Raw genomic sequence first — 24,456 nt, 5'->3', positions numbered from 1 at the left:
CCCAGTTGCAAACGCTGCTGGTAATTAAGGGCCATCTCTTGCTGTTTGGGTGATGTGCTGAAGTGCAACCTCCTGCTCCCAGCCAGATGCTCCACAGCAAGCCCATCCTAGAGGAGAGGCAAATTTTCTTAATTTTCTTCTTTCACATTGCAACAAAAAGCTTCCCATTCAAGGCAGCCTTGGAAACCTCTCCTTATTAAAAGACCTCCTTGAAACATATTACAGCAGCCAAGGAGGATGGTTATGAAGCACAAAAAAGCCTGCAAAAGAGCTCATTAAAACAATAAATTACAACTAATTAGAATAAATCAAGCTAAATCATCTCCAGCATGAAGGTAAAATGAGGTGTGAGTGAGTGTTTTTAATAAGGCCAGAGCTAATCCCAGGTTCCTCTTTAAAGTGATAGTGAGTCCTGCCGCAGTGATGATTCCACTGCAGGGACTGGGGCAGAAAACAGACCCAAACAAAGGCGAGGGGAAAGCAGAGCTAAAGGGATTTTCAACTGTTTCCCAATCTGAGCTGCGTGTCCCTAATTGCCATGGGTTTGGGGGTAGCACAGTATCTGCAGTGGCTCACAGAGGTGCAGGCACAGGTGGAGATGCTTGGATTTGCTCACTTTGGGTTGTTTTTCTCTTTAATTTGTGATGCACAAAGTGGCTGTGGAGTTTTGTTCTTGTCCTATCACTTCATCACGCGCAGCCACAGCTAAATGACTTCTCTGCATAATTAGCAGTGAGATCATCGAGACTGCCTTGGCTCGGAGTCGTTTCTCCTCTGGTCTCCAAAGAGCTGCTCAAAACAAGGAGGAGGAGGGAGGTGTGGGGGGAGGCAGTGGGATGGGTGTCCTGCCTGCACCCAGGCAGCCCCAGAGGTGGGTGCTGGAGTGGGACACCTTGGACCCTGGCTCCTGCACCAGCTAAGGGAGATTTGGGAGATGTCTCTGTCCTTCTCGATGACGCTAACACTTGAGGCAAAGGTCCCAGGGAGTAAAGACCAGCAGCACCAGCCTGACCCAGGCTGAAGACGGGGCTCACTGCCAGCGGGGCACTGGAGAAAACCTTCTGCAATGTGTTAAACGCCCACATAGGACATCATTGACCAGAAGAGCTGCCAAAGCAAAAGGTTTCCTGCTGAAATGAGTGAATTGCTTCTGGAAGCACCTGGAAGTGGGCTCAGCTCCTGGGAACATGGAGCCCAGGGCCAGCACAGTCACTGGTGCCACAGCCAGGGCTAAGAAACCATGGCTTGAACCTTCTTGGCTGCTGCTTCCTTCCCAGGGATGAGCACTACTGCCAGTACTGGAGAAATGTATTAGTTTCATTAAGCTTAAATTATTAGCTCCAGGCCTTGATAATGATACTTAATGGATCTAATATTTTTTTTGGTGATTATGCTGTTGTATACAGTGGTGTATATCATTAATAACCTTATTTAAACCTCCTTGCTTTCACTGTCACTAATTATGTTCAAGCCCTTCTTATGCCTAAACCCAATTAGCTGCCTACAAAGAGGCTTTACTCCATGAAGACTGCCTGGCTGTGCCAGGAGGTGGATGCTGATGTCTTGGGTTACTGGGCAGGAGGATGTTTGGATTTGGCCACAGGAGCCATGGGCTGGGCCCTACAGGGTGGTCAGGGCAGTCGTGACAGGTGCTGCTTTCTGCAGGAGGTGGTGGAAAGCCTCAGATCAGCTCCACTCTGTTCAAAACCCCTTTTTCAGTCACCCACCAAGTTCTGCAGGGGGGTTAACACCAGTCAGGGCCACCCCATGCCCCAGGTTTTATCACCTATTGGTATCCGAAAGGAGATGATGGACAGTACGTAAGGGTGGTGAAGTCAAACATTGCGCACTGTTTTTCGCAGGAGGTGATGCCAAATGCATTAAGGATTCAGTGTTTTCTCAGGGAAGGTGTACCTGAGCTTGTTAATGCTAGATCAAACTTGTGTGGTCCCCATGCTGGATGAAGCCAGGTGGAAGAAGGAGCATCACCACTGCCTGAAACTTGCCGTAGCCCTTGGGAGGAGCAACCAAGCTTGGCTGCATCTCTGCTTCTCCCTGTCCATGCCTTCTTCCCATCCCCCTGCGAGTTGATTAATCCAGTAGGATTAACCTCTCTTTAACTCCTTGATTAGCTGCATTTTAAAACTCCATTTGTTTTCCTTTTTACATCAAGCCAGAGCCAAAAAAAAAGGCCAATTTGCAGCAATACTGATTTACTGCAATTTCTGAAAATCAGGGCGAACGCCGGGAAAGCGTGCTCAGCATTTCAACTGCTCCCCACCGAGCTGCGAGAGGCTCCATCCAGCAGGAGCCAACTTTGGGAAGAACATCACAGAACCAGCATCCTGGTATCAATGCAAGCCCGGAAGATGAATCCTGCATTTCAAGGACTGAAAATATTCTGCTCTGAGCCTTGGGGAAACTGAGGTCCTCATGAAGCAATGTGTGTGGGGTAGCAAGGCTGATCCTCAGTCCTTAGGTGATTTTTTTGGTCCCTCAGGGACATCCCTTTCTCCACTGGAAATGTCCTTGACTTACCTGAACTGTGCACAGCAGGAATTTCTCAAGATTGGGCTTCTTGCTTTAAATCACAAAGGGTAGTAACATTATGGTTTGGCCTCATCCGGACGTGATGTGCCAGGGGCAGACCCAGTCCTGCATTTACCGACACTGAGTTTAGCCCATGACCTTGGTGAGCTGCCAGACCCCTCCAGAGTCCAGGGGTGTTTGATGACAAACGTTTTGCCCTTCTGGGCCAGGAGAGTGTCTCAGTGTTGGCTCCGGCTTTGCCCATGGAGCTGGGGCAGCTGCCTTAATCTGCCATGCAGGAGCCACATGGGAAAAATCATTAACATCTTCAAAACCAGACAAACCCACTGGATTTAAACCAAAATCTCTACTCTTCCCAAACGCCTGCCTTTCCCTTCCCAGTGTGTTCCCTGGGAAGGAGTGGCTCCCTGCCTGTGTCCAGCCCAAGGCTATCCTGTGGTCCTGCCCCAGCACCCCAGTGAATGCGGTCGATGATTGTGCACCCCACTGCTGAAGCTGGGGATGCTGAAACACCGACAGCAACGGGGACGTGTTGGGGCAAGCAGAGCCGCGTAGCCAGTACCGGTTCCATGGTGGGGGCTGTTTGGACACACACCCCACCACCCCCTACCCCCACAAGGAAGGATCAGCGCTCTCCTGGTTTTAACCTGGCTCTGTGCCCTGTGGCTTCACCCCTTGCAGGTGAAATGGGTGCAGCCCTGCCCGTGCATGGGGACGGGGGGCCGGTCGCCGCACCTCCCGTCTCTCTCTGGGCACAGATCATCCCCTTGATGAACTGGCTGCTCCAGAGTTACTCCTGCTCTATTTCTGTGGTCATTAAGCTTTCAGGTGACTAACACTAGCCACCCACTGACCTGCGCTCACCCTTCAATTCATTCGTCAGTCAGTTCCTCTGGCTGTGAATCAATGTCTGAGCTCGGGCGCATTCGGAGGCGGTCGGTGGGGCTGGAGGGGAGCAGCACGCCGGGACTCACGGGGGCTCTGCCTCTCCCTCTGCCAAGGAGGGAAAGGGACAAACAGCTTTCACGGGGCTGAAGAAGTTGGCTGAGCTGTGCATTGCTGGTCATAGGAGTTTGCCCCATGACTGGGGGATCTGCTTGTGCGGGCAAGGGTCAAGGCTCTGGCCCAGAGGGCAGCAAAGCCAAAGCATAAAGCTGGGGTCTGGGGTGTCCCTCTCACCTGGCTGAGGGGCAGAAGGTGACAACTTGTGCTGGGGCCAAAGCCCCTCTCCTGTGGAGCTGTGTTTGGGGGTTGGCTGTCTGCAAGGAGCAGCTTTCCCTGCAGTGGTTTGGGGTGTCTAAGAAGGGCTGAGTGCAGCTGGAACATCACTAGAGCCCTTCTCCTCTTCCAGGCTGCCTGCTTGCAGGACATTTATAAGGACCTTTGAGATTTCTCAAAGGTTTTGGAGTAGCTCCATGTGTTTCTAAGCTATTTTGGGGTGCGTGAGTAGGAAACGTGTCATGGACACGTGCACCTGTGTGCACCCATACGCAGTAGCCTGCAGCTTCAAGTGTTTAGGCAAGCAGGTTTGAAGCACTGCAAGGCAATCTTCTTCCATTTACTGAAGCAAAACATGGCAAAACCAAGCGGCATCTAAAGCTGGGCTCCCCTGCACGGGTGGTGTTGGAACTGGGAAAGTCTCTCGGGAGCCGTCTGTGAGCTGTCAAAATATATTATAAGCTACAGTTGAGGTTTAAAAAGCTTCACACTGATGCACAATTTAGGGGAAGCATCTTGTATTTCCGTAGCTATACAACAAGATTTTCTGAAATTGCAATGATATGAGAAAATGTCTTTTAAAGTGGCACCCAGATGGCAGGGGGAAATTGTGCTGTTTGAATTTTTTTCAGATAAATTGAAGCTAAAGGCATGTTAAACATTTTATTGTTTCCTCCCCCCCCCCCCCCCCCTTCTGCCACCTGCTACTAAAATGACACAGGAGGAGTCATCAAACAGAGCAAGTGAGTTCCTTGCGCTGCACTGCTTAGGAAACCGCCTCATCTCAGTCCTGCATCTGATGGCAATTATCACCGAAAGATCCAGAACCTGGCAGGGTCAGGTCTGGTCTCCTCGCCCGCTTCTCCACGGCGGTTGGGATGCATGTGGGGAGCAGGAGGAGCTGTGGGATTCGGGTTCCTCGTGGTCTTTGCATAACCATGGTGTGAGCCTGGAGCGATGGGGAGAGGCTGTCGGACCCAGCAGAGCAGGAGTGATGGGGGTGTGGGTGAGGTGCTGCTCCTCAGAGCCAGCCCCAGAGCAAGCCTCACCGTGAAACTGGAGCCCAGGTGGATGCAGGCAACCTTTGGGCCAACAGACCTCCCTACCCGCTCCCCGGGAAGGTGGCTCTCAGGGCTGGGATTTCAAGGAGGGGTGTTGCCCAAACCCATTTCCAAGCAAAGAGAAGGAGCTGAAGGCAAACACCGGGTTTGGGGTTTGCAGCATGTGCAAGATGCAATGGCTCGAGCTGTATTTCTCTTTGGAAGACCACCTGCTGCAGGGTGCATAGACCCTCAAATGCAAGAATGGAGCATTTTGCTATAAACCACCCTAACGCCAGCCATCCCCAGAGCTGTCCCCAGGGCCAGGCTCCATGCCCCTGGCTTCGAGACAACACTGTGGAGCCTCCCCAGCATTGCTCTGCGGGGCAGCAGGCATTTCCTTCACAGGATTTATTTTCTTTTTCCCCCTCTTTGGCATTCACCAGTGAGGAGCATTTTCACTCCTGAGCTAAATATGTCACTTTGTCTTGTAGTGGCTGCCAGATTTTAAAACGCTGTCAACTTGTGAAAGCACCGAGAGGACAAATACCAATAGTTATGCACCTGTCTTTACTCAAGGAAGAAGAACTGGGCTTTGCGGCTTTTTGTGTTTTGTTTTTGTTTTGAAAGTAAAATTAGCGTGTTTACCCAGTCGTTTACTTAAGCTGTTAGTCATGGCAAAAGAAACGTGTGCCAGCTGGTTTGTCTCCTCTGACGGGTCTCGCTTCCCCGGGGTGGGCTGGGGTGCTCAGAGGAGACCGTGAGCAATAGCAGCAAACATGCAAGCTGTGGTTGCGTTGCCTCCCAGGAGAGTGTGCTGGGGCTCCCGGGAAGCCTTTCTCCCACCCGTACCTCCCTCCCCGCTCATGCCAGGAGCACTGATGGGGTGAGCAGCCACGGTGCCTGGACAGCATCCGCACCCACGGTCCTCTGACCCTCTCCTGGGTCAGAAACTGCTGTTTCCAGCCCCATCCAAGCCGGGGCCGCATGGGCCAGCTACCCCTTCAGCCCACCTCCAGCCAAGTGTTTTTTGCATACATTTTTAAAAATTATTTCCAGTGTTGTCAGATTCATTACAGTGGATGGGTGCATTGGGCAGGCAGGGTGATGCTCCCAGTGGGTGGTGAGGTGTCTTTGTGCCTGACAGCAAATGGAGGTCACTGGCGGGGGGTGTTGCTGTATTTTTTCCAGTGTAGCAGAGCACTTCCCAGCTGGAATCTGGCTTAAGTTTGGGGAGAAGAGATCCTGGGCGAGATCCCAGCAGTTATTTCCATGGACCAAGCCCGCAGGGGGTGCCTGTTCACCAGCAGCGTGGGCTTTCCGACACCCAGTATTGCTGCAGAAAGCCATGAGGGCTGGGGCTAGGTATTTTTAAACAACCTTGGCCAGGCAGGGTTTGCCAGAGCGCTGCCTTTTCTTGTTATCTCTTCCTGCAATTACAGAATGATTCAGTGACAGCTATCCTGCGGTTTAATGCAAGAAGCTTCCTGCAGGTACGGTGTGTGTAACACACAGTAACGCTTTCTGGTACGACACGGTATCACAGCTTGAGATGTTCAGCAAATAATCCGAATCTTTCCTTCAAACGCCAGGCTATTTTGGAGGGGGGTAGTCATATTATCTATTATACTCGCAAAAGCAGATAATAATAGTAATGCCATTTGGTGGAGTGCTGTTAATGCAACAAGGCTGTCACTTGTCACCAAAGATGTTGTGTGTGGCAGGCTGTTAAAAAGAAAGTCAAAACAAGGCTGGCAGCAGCCAGCCCAAGCGCATCGCCGTCGCTGCAGGGGCTCTGCAAGCACGATCGTGTTTCCCCCGCGCCGGAGCCAGCGAGGATGTTCTGTACTGCTGAGCTATGCTGGCTTGGCTGGTGCAGCCCATGACGTGCTCACCGGCAGGGCAGCAGCGACGTCCTGGTGTGCTGTGGCTTGTTGGGACACCGATAGTGCTGCCCCAGGTCTCATGTTCATGAGTCGTCTTGTTTTTAGCAGAGATGCTCCCCCCGAGCTGGGCTGAGCCTGCCTGACTCACTGCGTGAGCTCGCTCCCTCCCGAATCCACGTGCTGCTTAGAGACTGGTCTTGCCCAATGGGTCCTAAATTTCTGTTGGGGTTAGTGGATGCTAAATCCATCCCACGGGATGTGCAGGGTGCAGGAGGAGCGGTGGGCGTGTGAGTCCCGCGACTGTTCACCCCATGGCACAGGCACAGTCGAGCTCCCAGACTGGGTAGCATCGGCTTGTGGCTGGTGGTACTGGGCACTCATCTCTCTCCTCCCTCTTTCCTTTAAAATCAATATTTCAAACATAAAAGCAATGTGAAGACAGGCAGTTACACATCTGGAAATGTATCCTGAATGTAATAAGGGTATGAGAACGCCGCTGTAGGAATTAATCTCCAGTGTATTTGTTCCACAGCAAGCCATAAACTTTCCAGGGCCGTAGAAGTCTCTTTATTTTTTCTCTTGAGAAATGCCAGCACTAACCCTGTGCACGCTTCCCCCAGCTGCCACCCCATCCATCTGGGACTTCAGAGCCTGTGCATAAGCAGAGCCTGCTGCAGGCGGGAGGATGCTCACTGCATCCGCAACCAGAGCCATGGCAAAACCCCCCCGAGCCTCGACAACTTCAGCATTTCCTTTTTACAATGGAATAGAGAATGGAAAGCTCTGCAGAAGTGAAATGTCTCTCTCAAATTGTCAGGTTATTTTTATGTGCATCTATATTTTCTTATGTGTGTGTAAATACCTCCCCCACACACATACTTTTATCTCAAGGAGTGAAATAAAAATAGCTGAGGATTGAAAGGGGAGCAGGCGAGGGGGCGGTTGCGCTTTTTGGAAGAATCTCTTCAAGGTTCGGAAACAGCAAAGCCGTGGTGATAACGTGATCTGACAAAACCTCAGCTTCTCCAGGCCTGTGAGGAATGGTGTTAATGAAAGAGATCTTAATGACTTTCCCTCCATGTTTCAATTTATTTTAACAAGCCGCAGCCAGGAACACAGACTTAGTATTGCACTTGAGGAAGTTTTGACAAGCTCCGAGAAGTCGGCAGCATGCGTGCTGGGAATTGATGTTCAGGGGCTTGGAAAAGTGACCCCTCATCCCACAGACGTCAGGACGGCGGGGAGGGATCCCCCACCTCTCCGGGCTGAGGGCAGTACCCGCTTTGCCCTCTCCGGCTGCAGAGCCCGGCTGCTTTCCCACACCAAGCCCCGGCCCCGCTGCTCTCCCCAGCCAGCCCGGGCTGGGTGAGTCATGGGTGGGGGGACAGGACTCTGTGTGACACCAGAGGAGAAGAGAAACATGCTGCAGCTTGATACAGATATTGTACAGGCTTTAATTTCATTTTTTTTCTTCCCCTCTAAATAGGACAGCAGCAAGGAGAGGTTTCTGAGAGCCTGAGCTCTGCAAAAAGGGGCAGAAATTTCCCTAGGGAATGCAAAACAGAAATGGTTATGTGATCTGGCAAAGCCGGTGCTGCACAACCCAGAGCCTTGTGTGCCCCAGCTTAGCATCATTTATTGTCATCACTTCTTGTATTAATTTATTTTTTTATAATAGCAAAAGGAAGGTTATGAAATGATTTGCTGTGGGAAGCTGCATGGCTGGATGGTGGTGTGCATGGGACACGGTGACATTTGTGCAGGCTGGGCCCCTCCCACCCTCAGCACTGAACAACCAGAGTGTTTTTGGTGGGATGGATGCATCCAGCCTCCATCGCAGCGTTGGAGCTCAAACTGCACTGGCTGAACTTTGGCTGAGGTGCTGCCCTCTGAAATAAAACCACTGTGTCTAATAATACGTGGGCTGCAGCCCGCTCCTGGCGAGCCTCTGCTGTGGCCGGCTGGGGCAGAGCAGCGTCGTGCAAAGTCACCGTACCCGACCGGCGCGGTGAGGTCCCTAGGGCACGCAGGTCCCCTCTCCCAGCCGCTCCCTCGGGGGTCCTACGGGGGTGGGAGTAACCCGGCTCAGTGCAGGCAAAGCCTCCTCCTCCTCCTCCACTTTGGGAAAGAGCTGGGGGGATTTCCAAATGCCTCTGCTTGGTAGATCATCCTCACCGTCCTGGCAACGCGCTGGAAGTTGACCCGAAGAAAGTTCAAGGCTTGTGTCCCTATAAATTGCATCGCTGGTCATCCTCCCCCTGTACATCATCTCCCAGCTGCTGACAATGTCCAATTCATTAATTCCCAGCAAGGCTGATGCTGGACATAGGTGGGAGATGATGTGTCGAGAAAAGCTGAATAAATTATCATTATTATTTTCCTGTAACCTTCCCTGTTTCCGCAACGCCCATGCTGTGCCCTGCCATGGCATCAGTGCCGAAGCAAGCACTGGGGCATTGGCACAGGGACTCCGGCAACCCCCAGATGGCTTCTGCAAATATTTGTGCCTTTGGTGCTCCATGCACGGGCCTGTGCACTGGGGCAGTTTACAGGTAATGTCTGGCAAAGGCATGTTGGTTTTAAAGCCAGCTCCTGGGGGGGGTTGGCATTGTCCCACAAACCTCTTGCTGAGCAAATTCCTGGCAGCCACAGAGGCGGGACGGCACGGTGAGGGGCAGCGTGGCCTTTTATAGCAGAGCATTGCCCTACTCCGTGTTTTGGGCATAGGTTTGCTCCATGCACTAAATGCCAGAGCTGCTTTTGGTCCAGAGCAGCTCCAGTTGCTGTTACTGGGGCAGGTCAGAGTGCAGCCAAGCTACTGGGAACAGTTTTGGTGGTGGCCTCTCCCCATCAGCGGTCAGAGCCTTCTCTCTGTAGCAAAGCCAATGAGAATGCAACTGTAAGCCATTTTGGTTTGAGTTGTGGGGGTTTTTTTTTGCAAAAAACACTTTCTCAGCAGCACCTTCTCCCATGGCAGGGGGCGAAGCCCTGCCGCGGGCAGAGGAAAGCAAGTGGCAGGCAGGTTTTGGCTGTTGTGGTGAGTGGCAGCAGTCCCTCCCCTCCTCACCCACATTGCATCAGTGTTGTGAAGACGCTTCTCACTTAAATGGTGCGTGCCCACAGCTCCTCTGAGTCACACTTGTTAGCAGAGAGCTCGTAATTCTTCATTTTTCCAAGTACAAATGTCTTTGGAAAAGGGCATTAAATAAAACACTTGACTGAGGTCCTGATGGTGACTAATTCCCATGGTACGCCCCACTCCAGCGTTAATCCTGCTGAGCTCACTGCAGGCGGGGGGAGTTTGCAGGGATCCTTGCAGATGGAGGAGCAAATGAAAAACTGAAGGTTGCACGAGAAGAGCTCGGAAGGGGCAGGCATGGGCTGCGACGGTGGTAAGGTGGGGACAAACCCCAGCATGATCCCTCTGGGTGCTGGCAGTCCCTGGGGAGCGCTTTGGTGTGGGCTGTGCTCTCAGTCCAAAGCAAGGGTGCAGCCCAAAGCATGGGGTGTATCAAAACCTAAAGCTTTTGCCCAAAAGTTGCTGGAAAGGTTTGAGGAGGGGAGAAAATCCCTCTCCACGGCAGAGCTGGGAGGGGATTTTGCCCCAGCAGGGATGTTTCCTGTCAAGGAGGTGGCAACTTGGAGGACTCAAAGTGACTGTAAATCTGAATTTGTAAACATGCTGCCTCCCACCAGATAAAAGCTGGCAAACCCAGTGCTCTGCTGAACAATTAACCCTCTCAAGCACACTTCGCGGGTGTGCTGTGAATACCCTATACCCAAACCACATAAAAGCTGCAGCAGCTATGCTGGGGAGAACCAGTAACCCCTCTGGGACCCCGCTGCCGAGCCACGGCCCCCAGCAAATCTTCCCTGCGAGTCTCTCTGGGCTCGGAGGAGACGGGTGAGGGCAGATCTCCCCAGGGCCAGGACAGGATTGTTGCTGGGACCAACCCTGCAGCCAGCCACCTCCTCAAAACAACACTGGCTTTGCTTGCTGCTTGGGTACCAGCTGAAAACACGATCCTCACAGGGGTCTTTTGCAAGACGAAGCATCGCTTCCCCCCAGCTTTGCTCTGCCCCTCTTCACCTCGAAAGCTCCAGGACCTGCAGAGCAGGAGGCAGCCTGTGTGCAGCGCCAAAGAAACTGCTGCAGAACTGGGCATAACTAATTAGAGCCTCTATAAAATGACATCTATTTCCACAGATGGGAAGCTGCTCCCCCTTTTTACGGCTGCTTCAGTTAATTAGTTATCTCAGAGGTTGCATTTGCATTCACGGCTTTGTGAAATACCCTTTTGTTAACTACTCTTCATATATTTTTATGAAGTCGGCCACCGCAACAGGCTCATTTATCTCACCAGTGACAGGCTGAGAGGCTTGCCCAGAGCTGTGTGCCAGATGCTGGGATTGTAAAATAATGTTTGGCTTGTCTGGTGTTTGGAAATGAGACAGAAGGTACAGGGCTGCGAGAAGAAAGTTCCAGGCTGCTAAAGCCAAGGTCTGGATCTTGACAACTTCTACAAAAACATCCAATCTGTTGGTTTTGAGCAACTTGCAGGAGCTGGGGAGGATGTTCTTGCTGCCAGCCCTGGGCTTGAACATCTCTATCCTCCGACGGGAGCAGGGTGTGAGCATCCAACCTTCTCGAGCTTTATCTGTTGCATCCCCCTGCCCCAGCAGTGCGGGGTGCGTGCGTGTCCCCATGGGCAGGGAGGGCTGCACCGCAGTGGGGTGGTCCCCAGGAGCCCTCCCTGCCCACGGGGAGCCTGGAGACACCCCAAAGCTGCTGCTCCAGCCTAGCCTGCTCCAGCCATGCTGCGCATTCACCCTCCATTAGCAAGATCATGATCAACAGCAGCGCTAATCGATCACCGTCGCTATTGTTAGGAAATGTTTGCAAAATCAATGTTTCCTCTGTAGCATAAGCAATTAGGGCTTTTGTTGGTTGGCTGTTTTTCAGGCACGTTTCTACCATAAAGAGTGGAAAACACTGGGTAACTGCAAAGTATGATGTACCAGGTTTCTTTAATCCTGGTGGCACAGCCACCTTCTCTCCATGCAAGGCTCTGCAAATGCCCAAAACAACCCAGCACACTTCAGCATGTGCTACCATAGGGGCTGGGGGGGGAGGAACCTTCCTAGGCCACTTGCATGTGTTTAGGGACCATGTAAGATGCCCACAGGCATTACTGAAGGCAATATTTCCATTTGCTTCCCCGCTGCTCCATGCCAGCAATGCATGATTGTTGCTAAATGCCCCAAACGGGGCAGAGGAATTGGGCATGTGCTGCTGGTGGTGCTGGATTCGTGCTTTTGGCAGGTTTTGGAGCTTTATGCATTGTGGTCAGTACACTGTGGCCATGAAGCTCTATGCTGGGGGCATGTCTGGGTGGGCTTGGCTGCTCTGGGGCATTTTCCAGGGACCCCGAGGGATGTTATGTTGAAAAAAAGGGAATCCTGCTATGGGTTCAGCCATCCCTCCATTCCAGGAGAGGGTTTTTTTGGTGAGGAGAAACCATATCTTTAAACTCAAACTTTGAAAATTCAGAGCACAGCCCAATTGTTGGGGGAGGAATAAAGCCCAAAATACGTAAATCTCTCTATTTTCTGCACCACTGAGTTTGTATTGGCCTGTTAGTTGACGCTCCTGAAGGTATCCACTGGGATGCAACTATTATACATCCAAACTGTCACAAATGGAAATGTTGCTTTGAAAGACAAAGGGTAATTTATTGAGAAAAGGGTGTCATTTAGGTGGAAGGATGGAAGGAAGAGAGACAGTTGCTGCAGAGCTGCCAAAAGAGAATACCAGATCCCCTGATAGTCAGGGAACAGCTTTGAATTTCCAAGGCTGCCCTTGAGGGATAAGAAAATAAAAGCTAAGGACAAAAAAAAAAAAAAAAAAGTCTTAAATACAGTGACAGCAGAAACCTGAAGAATCACAGTGAAAAATGGGACTTTCTCCTCTGTAACAATAACCAAGAAAAAGATAGGAATGTAATTTGTAAAAGCTGTTAAATTGCCACCAAAAATTGTAAGCTGGATGGAGAAATGACATGGAAGTTAAAAAGAAACAAATGCATACCGGTCGTTCCTGGAGTATTTCTTGAAAATGGGACTAGATGATGAACAGGGCGGAGGAGAAATGGGGCTGAGGAGGGGAAGAGCTGGGAGAACCCGCTCAGCTGGACGACAGGAGCTGGTCACCGCAAAAGCTTTACCGGGGAGCCTCTGTGAGCTGTGGGAGGAAAATATTTTTGTGTGTCTCTGAAAATGCAAACCCACAGATCCATCTTGTTTGTTTGTTTCTGAATAATACATCCTCCTCTGTCTTGGAGGGAGCCTATTTATATGGAAATGGCACTAAGGCGCCAGGGACATGCAGCTTGCTCCTCTCTGACCTTGGGGCTCCGGAGGGAACTTCTTGCCAGGAAGGAGTTTGCAGAATGGGATCCCAGTGACAAACTCTGGGGGAAAATGAATTGCAACCCGCCTGGAGAAAGGCATGATGATCTCTGCAAGAGCCCCAAGGCTTGGGCTCACATGCTGCCTGTGGGGTGCAGGTGCCCGTACCAGTGGGATGGGGGACCTGTGCACAAACTGCAGGATGGGGAGGCCACGAAAGATGGGGTGTCCCCACCATCAGCAGGACATCACCCTGGGCACGTCCCCTCTGGGCCCTTCCCATCCCCACTGGCCCCTGAGCATCCTGATGAAGTCAAACGGCGCTCTGGTTATTTTAAGGCCTTTAAAAAAATGCATCCGCTGGGGAAGCAGAGTGTGTTTTGGGCACAACTCCAAAGCATTACAGCATTAAAGCCTGCAGGGTGTGGGTGCGGGATGGCTCTCAGTGCCCACCCCGCTCCTCAGCAGCACTTGCAGCATCTGGATTGACTCAAATAAGCAGAGGGTGCTGAGGCTGACATGTCTCAGTTGGGGTTCTCCCACCCCAGCAGCCAAAGCCCCTGGCAGGTCTCAACCTGCTGCAGATGAAAGTTGAGCTGAGGCTTCTTCAAGTGCAAACCAATCAGCAAAACCAACCAAGCACCATTTTCTGATGTAAAAGCATCACTATTTGGATGTAGAAGCACATTTTTAGGCATGAAGGCTGCTTCATAATGCCACTTTTTTTTTTTTTTTTTTTTTTTTTTTTTTTTTTGTGTGGTAATTGTCTAGCAAGTATTTCCCTTAAGTCCCTAAAGCTGAAACCCAGGTGCTATATGAGATGTCACCATTTGTATTAGGGAAGTCATTGAAACTAGTTCTTTCTCATATGTTTTAGCTGAAAACACGCTCCTATGCCCAAGTACAACAAAAACAGGTGCTCAGAGGGTCATCATTACCAAATTGTGATATTTCTCATGTCTGTCTCAAACACTGGGTGTGGGAATATTTCTTTTCAGCTGGAAACATCTATGAATAAGCTGCAGCCAATGAGAAAAGTAGCAGAAATTGCATTTCCAGCTCCACAATTTATCAGATCCGTGTGTGAGCACCTCTGGCCCTGATCTGTGCATGGGTGGGAAGTTTCTCCTGAAGAACAAAGCAGCACAAGACACCAGCTTTTGGGGAACAATTCAGCCTGTAGGATATAAAAAACAGGGAGGAAAATGAGGTGGGGGAATCCTTCCCAGCTGCAAACGACCCCCGTGTCCTCCTGCAGCCTTAGGGCCATGGAGCCCCACAGCTCTGCTCCATAGCTCTCTGCTTCTGACCCCCCACATCCAGTCACATCACTCTAAATCAAAAGTTGTAATAGCAAAGAAGCGTTGGATGGGTTTAAATGCAGGGAAGTAATAGCAAGGGTGTTTTTTTTCAGGGTTGAGAGGAAAGACAGGGAGGAGGGAGGGAGGAGGCGTTTCCAGATACCCCATTCCTTTAGAGAGCTCACAGGATTCAAATGGTTGGAGTGATCTTGACAGGCTAAAAACCCAATCTGCTGGAAATCATATACCTCAAATAATGTGCTATTGCTGCCAAGCGTCTGTGTATTTTAGGGCTGAATAGATACAGTATTAAATTCATCTCGAGTTCTCATTTGCCACCAACTACTGCTTGTTTGACAAGGTTTGAGTGAAGTTTGAAAGGCTTTTACTGAAAACGGTCGTAGGAGGAGTGAGATTTGATGGGTTTTCTCAAGGGCTGAGCAGCATCAGCCCGAGGCCCCCCTGGCACTGGGGGGGCTGGGGTTGTTCTGCCACACACCCCAAGCTGCTGCCTGGGAGAGAAGCCAAGGATTTTATTTAATTGAAATACTGATTAATATTACCTCTACTGTCATAATGACATTCAGGTCTCGCACTTCCCAGTGCTTCAACGACTGAACCTTCCAACAATGTTGTGAAGTGATAAAGTTCTGTTCACCTAAAAGCAAAACACGTTATTTACGGCCCTGCCCTCCCTCGGCCACAAGCTCTCGTGTCCCTAAACTCGGGGGGACGGCCCAGCTTGTCCCTCACCTGAAAGAAAGGAGGAAAAAAATCCATCTCTATGGGCAACCTCACCCCACGCGCGGCCCCTGGTGCAAGTCTTGCCCCTCGGCACCCCCCACCACCCACGTGTGCGCGGCCCCGTGCAAGGGCCAGCGCCCCGTTGCACGGCGCCTCGCGCTCGTGCCCGCACGCAGCGCACCCGCGCGGGGTTCCCCGGGCAACCGGGTGACGCGGGCTGCTGGCCGTTAACTATCGCGCGGCGCCGCCGCCCTCTGAGGCGGCTGAGGAGAGGGGTCTGTCCCCGCCGCCGCGGGAAGGAGGTGGGGGCCCTCGGCGTGAGGGCTGCGGGCAGGGGGAGGTCGTGCTGACGTTAAAAATCGGTAATAAGGGAAATTTTAATTTGTGGCGAAACCCTTCAGAGGGAGGTGCTCCGGTTCTGTGTGTTTCCCGGGAGAGTGGTTAGGTTCTAGGTGTGCTGGCCCCTCAGGTTTTATTTCTGTGGTTTGAGGGGCTGCTGAGGGGAATGAGACCTCATGTAGTGTTAGTCAGCAGCCAGTTCTTCTGCTGGGCTTCCTTTTAGAAAATTAAAAAGACTTGCTTCAGAGTTCAGGCAGCAGGTGTGTGTTTTTGTGACTGGGCAGCTGGAGCTTGTAATAATTTAGGGAGTAGTTATGCTGAGATTCCTATTCTGGAACAATGCCAGTACCAGAGGCATCTAAAAACCACAGAGTTGAGGCACCTGTGGTACCAAATGCACATATGAGCAGCAGACTCAAGGTACCTGTGGTACCAGGTCCACCTAAGAATGGCAGAATCAAGGTGCTGGCAGCCACCAAAGTGTTGAATCCTCGAGATTTTGTGTGCATTCAGGCTTTGCCTGGCTTTGCTCAGAAAGAAGGAAAGGTCTTGGCCAGAAGCAGAACAATTTACAAAAGCAGTGAACCTCCAAGAGAACAAGTGTTCTGGGAAACTTACCATAGGAGGCAAAAGCAATTCACTCAGGGACACTTCACCCCCATTGGGAAGCCTTATCAGGAGATTGGAGAGATTATCTACACAGACCCGAAGAAACTCACCCTCTACTCTTTGGGGCAGCTTGCACAGGTAGGCCTGACTTTCCTGGTTCAGCTTTAAATAGAAAAGTGAGGAGGCTTTTCTTATAAGTAAGTTGTAAGCTCCTGTTTTCAGGGAAGAGAATTGTTATTTCTGTTTAAAGAATGTTTGAAACAATATTCCATGCCTTCTCGTGAATAATTACAATCTGATATAATATTTGATGATGGTACAGAACACTTGTTAATAAAGTGGGACTGCTTTGATGTATGTACTGTGATTTGGGAATTGGCTTTTGAAACTGATCTTTAAAGTTCCTAATGAGAGCACTTAAAATGGAGCAGAGACAATAGCAGGCTAATAAATGAAAAGGAAAACGTGAGATGATGAGAATGTGCTTAAGGGAAAATACTTAGGGAAAGGTAAGAAGTCTTGAAAATGGAAGGAGAGGAACCACACTTAGGGTATGTGAGTAAAGGATAGGTTAAAAAGCAGGAATGATAAATGGTGTCAGTTGGGGGGTGGATAAAAAGCTCAAAAGTTCAGCATTGGAATGGTTTAAAAAATAAAGTGTTTGCAGTACAATTTAGATAAGCAGGGCTTTGGAGGAAGCAGATTACTTATTTGGTATTTTATTTTGCATCTGTATTGGGATTTCAGGAAGGTTTACAGGGAGTAGCCAGCAGCAGTGTCTGTGACAGTATGGTTGTTTGTGTGGTTGTTATTTCCTGGTCTCCTTAGTGCTGCATACCCACTAACTTCGTGGATCTTAAACTGTCTCAAGTTGCTTTTAAGTCAAGCTTGAATCATTAAACCTCAGGGACAAGAACTCTGTCACTGATGCTTAAAATGAGCTTACAGTGTTCTGCCTTTCGTTTCCTTTTCCTCAGTGCTGTTGGCTCACACAAGGAGACCTGAAGCTCTCAGTTTTCTGTGTTGTTTTGTGCAGAGAGCAATTTTCCTTGTGGAAGCAGAGTGCAGTCTCTCCAGTCTATCTGTAACATCAGTCTCTGTGACTTTGAGCCTACACTTTGCTATGTGCTTTCTAACAGAGTGCCCAAGGGATAGTCTCTGACAGCTGCCACAGAAGCAGTGTGGTTATTATTCAGGGTAGGCAGGAAAGATTCTGTCCACCCACTATTTAATTTTCTGCTCTGGTTGTGTGTGTTGCATTCAGAGCTTAAAGTTTTAGATTAAGTGCTTTAAGCTCTAGATAGACAATGGGTGGCATTCACTTTATTTTTACATACTACCTAAAGCAGCTTCTTGCTGGCTGTCTTCATTCAGAGGCTTGTTTCTGCAAATTAGTCAACATCCAGCAAGTGTTGCCAGTGTTTTTGTTTTAACCCTTAACTTCTAAAACATCTTTCTTTCTGAATATTAGAAGTTGGTTTAAAGATTTTTTTTTCAACTGCAGGTATACTCTCTAAAATTCTGATAATCCTGAAAATGTTGGTTAATTTGTGGTGGTGGTGGTTGTTTTAAAAAAATGTCAGGATTTGATCATTAAGGGTGCTCTGAAACCCATTTGGAACTCAGCTACTTAACTTGACCAAATTAAATGTATACAATTTATACAGAAAATAAACTGTATGTAGGTCACTAAATGTGTGGTTGTGGCTTATGCTTTAGATTCATGAAGCTGTTGGAGGGGATGTAGTCATACCTGCTGTTCCTATTTAGGGAGAGCATGGCTAAAAGCACTGCACAGTCCTGAAAATCTCAGACTATTTTTTTTTTCCTTTTCCCAAAAGGTAATGGGTACTAAGTTGAAAAATTAAAAAACAAACAAACAAAAAAACCCCAAACAACAACAAAAAACAAGCCAAAACACAACAAAAAACTAAAAAAACAACACCAAACCCAAAACAAAACCTAAAAAAAAAAAATTCCTGCCAATGATTCTGATCTGTCCTCTGCTTCCCTCCATCCCTACAAACTGGAGAGGGCTCAAGGATTTAATGCTGTTCACACACCAGCTCTCACTATTTAAGCTGCTAGTGTGCTCTGAAGAAATCTATTTGTGTGTTTTTCAAAGATACTAGAACAGAAATGTATTTCTGTAGACTAAAAATGCTTTGTATTACCTGTATTTTTTGTTTTATATGTGTTATTTATGCCATTCCCACCCACACCTAGCAGTCCCCATAATATTTTGAATAACTGAGAAGATTGTAGATACTGGATATGTCTAATTATAGGTGTCTGAGAGCATAACATTCCCGGTAGTAAAAATCATGCTATCTGATTAATGCATTTGCACTCATCTCTGCCTTCTGAGTTAGCGTTTTCTTCAGCTACAAGTACAGCTGATGATTTGCAATGATGAATGACAGTAAAATTTGTAAACAAGAAGATGATGATTAAAAGCCCTGTGAATTCAACGGGACTTGAGTATGCTAATATCTGCTGGCAAATGCTACTTTCTAAACTGGTATTATTTTAAAAAATAGATTTTTAAGAGCTAAAAACACTTAAGTATGCTGGAATGGTTATACAAAATTACATAGGCATAGGATATTATATCTAATAATTGTGCATTTAGGATGCTTTTTTAGATACTTGATGGCAACAAATGTGTTTAGAAAAGCTGTATGTTCATGGATGCTTTTTCTATCTTTATTAAGAGAATTTAGTATCTGATATTTGACTGCTCTTACTGTTGCACTGGAAGCTGCTGTTCTGTAGTCACACAGAGAATGTGGTACCTGTCTTACGGTGGAAACACTAATTAAAGCTGGGCTGATGCAGTGGAAGAATTGCCTTCCACTGCAACTCACTGGAACAAAAGAAACCCCTTCCAAACTACTAGCAATACTCATGAGGGATGGGGGAAGCTCAGGAATTGTGGCATTTGTGTTTAAAAAAACCCACCAGACAACACCACCCCCTGTATAGTGTAGTCCTTCCCACCCCCCAAACCCAAAAAAACAAACAAAACCAGAACAAAACAACAAAAACCAAAACCCGCAACAAGGAGGCTTCTTTTTACCCATCCTGTACAGCATTATCGAAGCATAACTGCGTGGCCAGTTTTCACAATGATGTGGATTTTGTGGCTTTATATTGCCAGTTATCCCTACTTTTAGACCCAGCAGTGTCTCAGTGTTTTCAGATGTGCTTCATATGTGGTGGCTTTTTACATGTGATATCTGCTCCCTGCCATTATCTTTACTAGAAGAATCCTGGTAAGCTGAACAGGCCATATACTTTAACCAGAGCAGCTACACCAAGCATCTTCCCAGTGGATTTCTGGTTCTTGCCTTTTCAAAATTTGCTGGGGAGTGGGGGAGGAGACTCGCTGTAGGGCTGACTGGTTCTGCGTTGTGTTAATATCAGCCCATGCCCATACCGTGAGATAGAGCCATTTGAGCTTCCATTACAAATAATCAGAAGTTACTTTGTTCAGTTTGAGATTTTTTTTTTTCCCCTCTCAAGGATTGGGTGTGCACTGCAGACAGCACTGATTCATTGAAAGTCAAAGAATGTAGCTATCCAGACAGTATTTTTTATTTCCTAAGTGTTCAGAGCAATGTGTTAAAGGGCTCTTTCTTATTCTTTAATGTAATGGTGCATGGTGATGTTAGTCACCTTTTACCATGTTTATATATCTTCTTTCCTTTAATTGCTATGACAAATTCATTTGCAAAACCTCTGAGGTGACTTGTTGACTTTTTACATGAAAGAAAGGTAGCATTTCTGACCAAGCCCTAAAAACAATCCCAAGTCTACAAAATCTTGAGTATTATTAGTGTCAACGCCTGCTCTGTACTTGTCATAAAATTCTGTTCTGTAGTTCTGTGCTTTGGGTAAATAGGTCACTAGATAAGATTGACAACAGCATCAGCAGTGAAAGGTTTTAAGCTAGAAACTGGAGAAGAAAACAGAGCAATTTATTTCAAGAGAAATTACACTGATGTTATTTGGTATTGCTGCAGTTAAGGATCTGTCAGGGTTTCCAATTTAAAACCTTGCTTTCCAGAAGACTAGAAACATGTATTTCAAGGCAGAACTTGCAATGCAAAGAACCTTTTTCCTGCCAGCTCTGATGTGAAGGTCAATCATAATTCCTTATCGCTCTGGGACGAGCAGGAAAACATTAGTGGTAGGTTGTCTTCCTAGTCTCTCCAAAATGGAGAAACTGGTCAGGCCAGACTACACTGGTGTGGTGACATTCCTAGTGCTTTCTGAATTGAGTGACCAGTATATGGTTATTGATCTCATATGGTCTGGCCTCACACCTGCATCGAAGAAGTGCTATGCCTGAATAATTTTTTAAAAAGATGAACAACTTTATTATAGATTCAGAAGAAGGTTCAGAAATACCTTGAAACTTCCTGTTTGAAGAATGTGAAATTTCAACAAAATACTAGTGAGAAAGAGGATAGCACAATATTTCTTTCAGTTCACTAAACTGGTTTTGAAAGCAAAAAGCTATAAAATTCTAATACTTTCTGTAGTATTTTTTTCCGTGTTAGTTATATGAGGCAGAATGTAAGGGTGAATTATCACTGGGATAGCTGTTATTCAGAAGTTCCAAAACATTGATAGAGATGTTCAGATTCAGGTATCTCTTGAGATATTTTGTTAGATTGTTGGCTGCTGAAACTAGACCCTTCCACATCTTTCCACTGCTGGCTAGAGGTGGTCTCAAAGTCTTTGTTGGTAAACACTTGAGTATCTCTTTAACAATTAAAAAAATGCATTTTGATAGCACGAAAGTGGGAATTTTGAGATGTGCTTTGTTTGCAAGGGTTAATTCATATTTGAATTAAGCATTTGGGGTTTTTTTTTCCTGCTTGTCCTATTTTTCCAGGCTCATCATGTCATGACAGTCTGTCAGCTCAGGAATTACAGTTTTTATATGGGCTGGTGTTTTGGGCAGAATAAAGGGAACAAGCAAGAGGCAGGGAGGGTACAGAAGAGATTGCAGCAGTGAGAGTCTTGCTTTCAGCTTTCTGAGTGATCCAAATTTATCTGGTTTGTCCTTGTGCATTTCTGATGAAAAATTGTGAATGAAGATGAGAAATACAACATTATTCCCAAGTTCTTTTTTCATTTTTTTTGAAGCTATGACCACACTGCATGCCCCCCATATGAAAATCAGGGTGAAAATTAAAGGCATCTGTAAAACCAGGTTTGTCTTTACCCTTCCATTGCAACAGCTATATAGATCATGTCATGACTTGCATACTCTTGGTTATCTGTTGCAGATCATGAACAAAATAAATCTCCTGAGCACAACACAGTTAGTATGGGAAACTTCTAACTTTGAAAAAAATTACTTCCTTTTTTTTTTTTTCCCCTTTTTCTTGCTTTCTAAAGTCACAACAGCTTACAGCTGGCTATAAGCCTACATGTTAGAAATGCTCCAGAACAGAAGAGAAAGAAATAGGTTATGTAAGAAAAGTCAGTAGTTGGAACACTGCCTCTTATTGACCGTCTACAGTTTATCAACTTGCTATTGCCAACACGTATTAGCAATGCTAAGTACAGAGCATGTAAAAAAAAAAAAGCAGGTGAAAGCATGGTGATGGTGTGATTACAGTTTCAGAGTTCATAGTGTCACATTGTCAGAAAGATTCTACTGTTTGTTATGGAAATGAAAGGGTGCATCATTTTATGCCTCTGAGAGACTTGTTTGAATGTGCATTAAGGAATGTCTGAAAGACACTGTCACCAGTGTGTGATGCTTCCACTTGAAATCCTACCATACATTGGGTATATAGGTATGCCTGACTTAGGTTTCCATGGAGATTTCTTGTACCTAATTAACATAGATGGATTTTGCAGATAGTGTTTCTTTGTCTAACCTTCTTTAGTTTTCTCTTCTTGTTTTTAATAAGTAAGGGAGTGTTGTGGGGTTTTTATGTTGTTGTGGTGGTGGTGGTTGGTTTTTTTTTTTCTTTGCTGTTAACCAGATACAAGTTGTGAGGTGTTTGGGATTTTTCTTGTCTCTGGAGTAAACAGACAGAGAAGTAGCTGTTCTGCTCTGTGTATGTGTGTGGGGAAACTAACCGTGGGTGTTATACCAATGACTTTTCCTACAAGTTTCATAACCTCTACTGATAACTTCCATGTGCAAGCTCTTAGCATGGTAATCATCAGGTGGGACAGAATTCATCCATGTTATCCACCTGAGGTGACATCTTTCCTTCACTTACCATGATGAAATCTGATGTACACTTCCAGCTTTTACCAGGGTCACTGCTAGCAACAAGAAAGTGAAACTCTGGTTGTACACATCCTATGGATAATGTTGATTTCCAGTAAATAGCATGAGTTGCTCAAGTATTTTTTTAACTGTCTTGTCTTCTATAGCCTTTAACTATGTTAGCAACCATAACACTACGCTAGTTTTCCTTTTTAAAAATAGTAACAGAGGCATTCCTTGTTGCCAAGAGAAAGTCAGAGTATGTTTGGAAATGAACAGCCTAATGGCATCACGCACAATCTCTTGTACAGGTGGCTTTCTTCTCACCCATCCAAGGAGTCAGTGACCCATCAGACATTTGCAATGTAATGATAATGTACCGTTATATTGCTGCTTTTATATACATGTTATTAAATGTTAGTAAACTTGAATGCATAAGGTTTGAGGGTGTATTAGAAAGTGGTGAATAATCAGACGGTGGATAATTTGGCTATGGAATAACAGAAAAGGGTGCAGCTTCAGGTGACTGATCTAGTTGCCTGGAGCAATTTGGTTATGTGAGAGTGGTCCTAAAAGTAGGAGTGGAATGAATCAGAAGTCATGAAGTGAGGTGATGGGTAACGGTGTCATCACAGACCAAACCAGAACAGAGTAAATGATGTAAGAAGGAAAGTTCAATTTTAGATGTGTATTATCATATTTGGATATATGCCTAAACTGCAATAGCAGATAGTTTTCTGCCTCCTTCAACAAATGTTACATCAGGTTTTGCTATTATACTAAATACTGGCTACTGCTGGTTTTATTAATTAAGCTCATTCTCCTTTGTTAGCCCGAGCCATAAATATATTTCTTTTAGCTTGGGTTTAATTTTTAAGAGCCCTTGCTAAAAAGTTGAAAAATGTCAGTCACACCATTTTTGAGGAAGTAAAATTCTTATTTGCATGTGTCCATGGACAAAATGGGGAAATATTACATCATATTGCAGTAATTCTAACAAGAGGATAACAACATTGCCAACCAAGTATTTGAGATTATTTAGCAGGCATAGTGAAGCTGTTGTTGATGCAGAATTTCTGAATTTAACTTTTTATTTTTATTTGTGATCTACTCTGCCATTGTTGTCCTGTGTCTATTAGAAGTTTTTGGCTATTTTAGAAAAGCAGCAGTCCTTCAATGCTGAAGTAGTTGGGTTTATTGCTGTTAACAATAACGTTTAAGCACTCATGTACTGAGAGTTCTGCTGAAATGTTTTTCTTCATGGCTTTGTGAGACTGACAATCCTTACCTTTCTTGTACCTTTGGAGAAAGTGACTGAGCAAAGTGAATTATCTTAGCTAATTCCTTATGGAAAGTATAAACTTGGTATTATAGTGAAGAACTTTCTGATCCTGATCTTGGTTTTTCCTGCAGGTGTTCTTGCTTTGTCACTTAGTGTGAAACAAAAATGGTGATATAAATGAGACTAGAGATAGGGCATATGCTTATGGAACTATGTTTTTAAGATTGGGCTTTTTTTTCCTCTGGTTGAGTGGTAGTTTTACATTATAATATGAATATTAAATCTTAGGCAGTACTCCTGACCTGAGCCTAACTACGTGAAAATGTTATGTTCTATAAAAATAAAGGTTTTATGACTGCTAAATTAGTTTGACATATCTCTGGAACAGCAGCTAACTGGTAAGGTCTACACAATCTCCATGCTATTAAGTTCAGAACAGTTTAATCAGTTTCAAAGGTTCGATTTCTGTTCCTAAAGGCTGCTTCCATAATGAATTAAGGGAAGCATATCAAATGTAATAATGCATTGTTATTAAGGCTTTAGTAAACTTGCCAAATGTCAGGCTGTTGGTACAGTCATGGTGCATTACACTTCTGTGATTACAGCTTGAGTTGTCATTATAGCGAAGTGCATTGTTCACCTAGGTTTGGGAATTGATCTGCAATATCATGCCTGGGGCAGGAGAGAAGTGCGTTACAAAGGTTACACTTCATGGTGAATATTCAAAACATTAGATTTTTAACGTGTTTAATGTCTGCTTCTCTTAAACAGGGCATACAAATACTCTGTAGGTTACATAATGAAAGAAATAAACTATTCCTTGTATTTGAAGAACATG

General features: G+C 46.6%; 1 protein-coding gene across 1 annotated transcript in view; it reads left to right on the top strand.

Moving 5' to 3' along the window:
• Positions 1–15,713: 15,713 nt before the first annotated feature.
• CCDC60 (coiled-coil domain containing 60) overlaps positions 15,714–24,456 on the top strand; it is a 63,838-nt gene continuing 55,095 nt past the window's right edge. The window contains exon 1 of the mRNA XM_033001456.2: positions 15,714–16,233. Within this exon, the coding sequence (XP_032857347.2) occupies positions 15,826–16,233 (408 nt within the window). The 5' untranslated portion in view covers positions 15,714–15,825. The remainder of the gene's footprint in view (positions 16,234–24,456) is intronic.

This window comes from Tyto alba, unplaced genomic scaffold (assembly GCF_018691265.1).
Source record: "Tyto alba isolate M040663 unplaced genomic scaffold, T.alba_DEE_v4.0 Super-Scaffold_44, whole genome shotgun sequence".
In the NCBI taxonomy this organism is placed as follows: domain Eukaryota; kingdom Metazoa; phylum Chordata; class Aves; order Strigiformes; family Tytonidae; genus Tyto; species Tyto alba.
The sequence above is the reverse complement of the archived record's forward strand: the minus strand, read 5'-3'. Positions and strand labels throughout refer to the sequence as shown.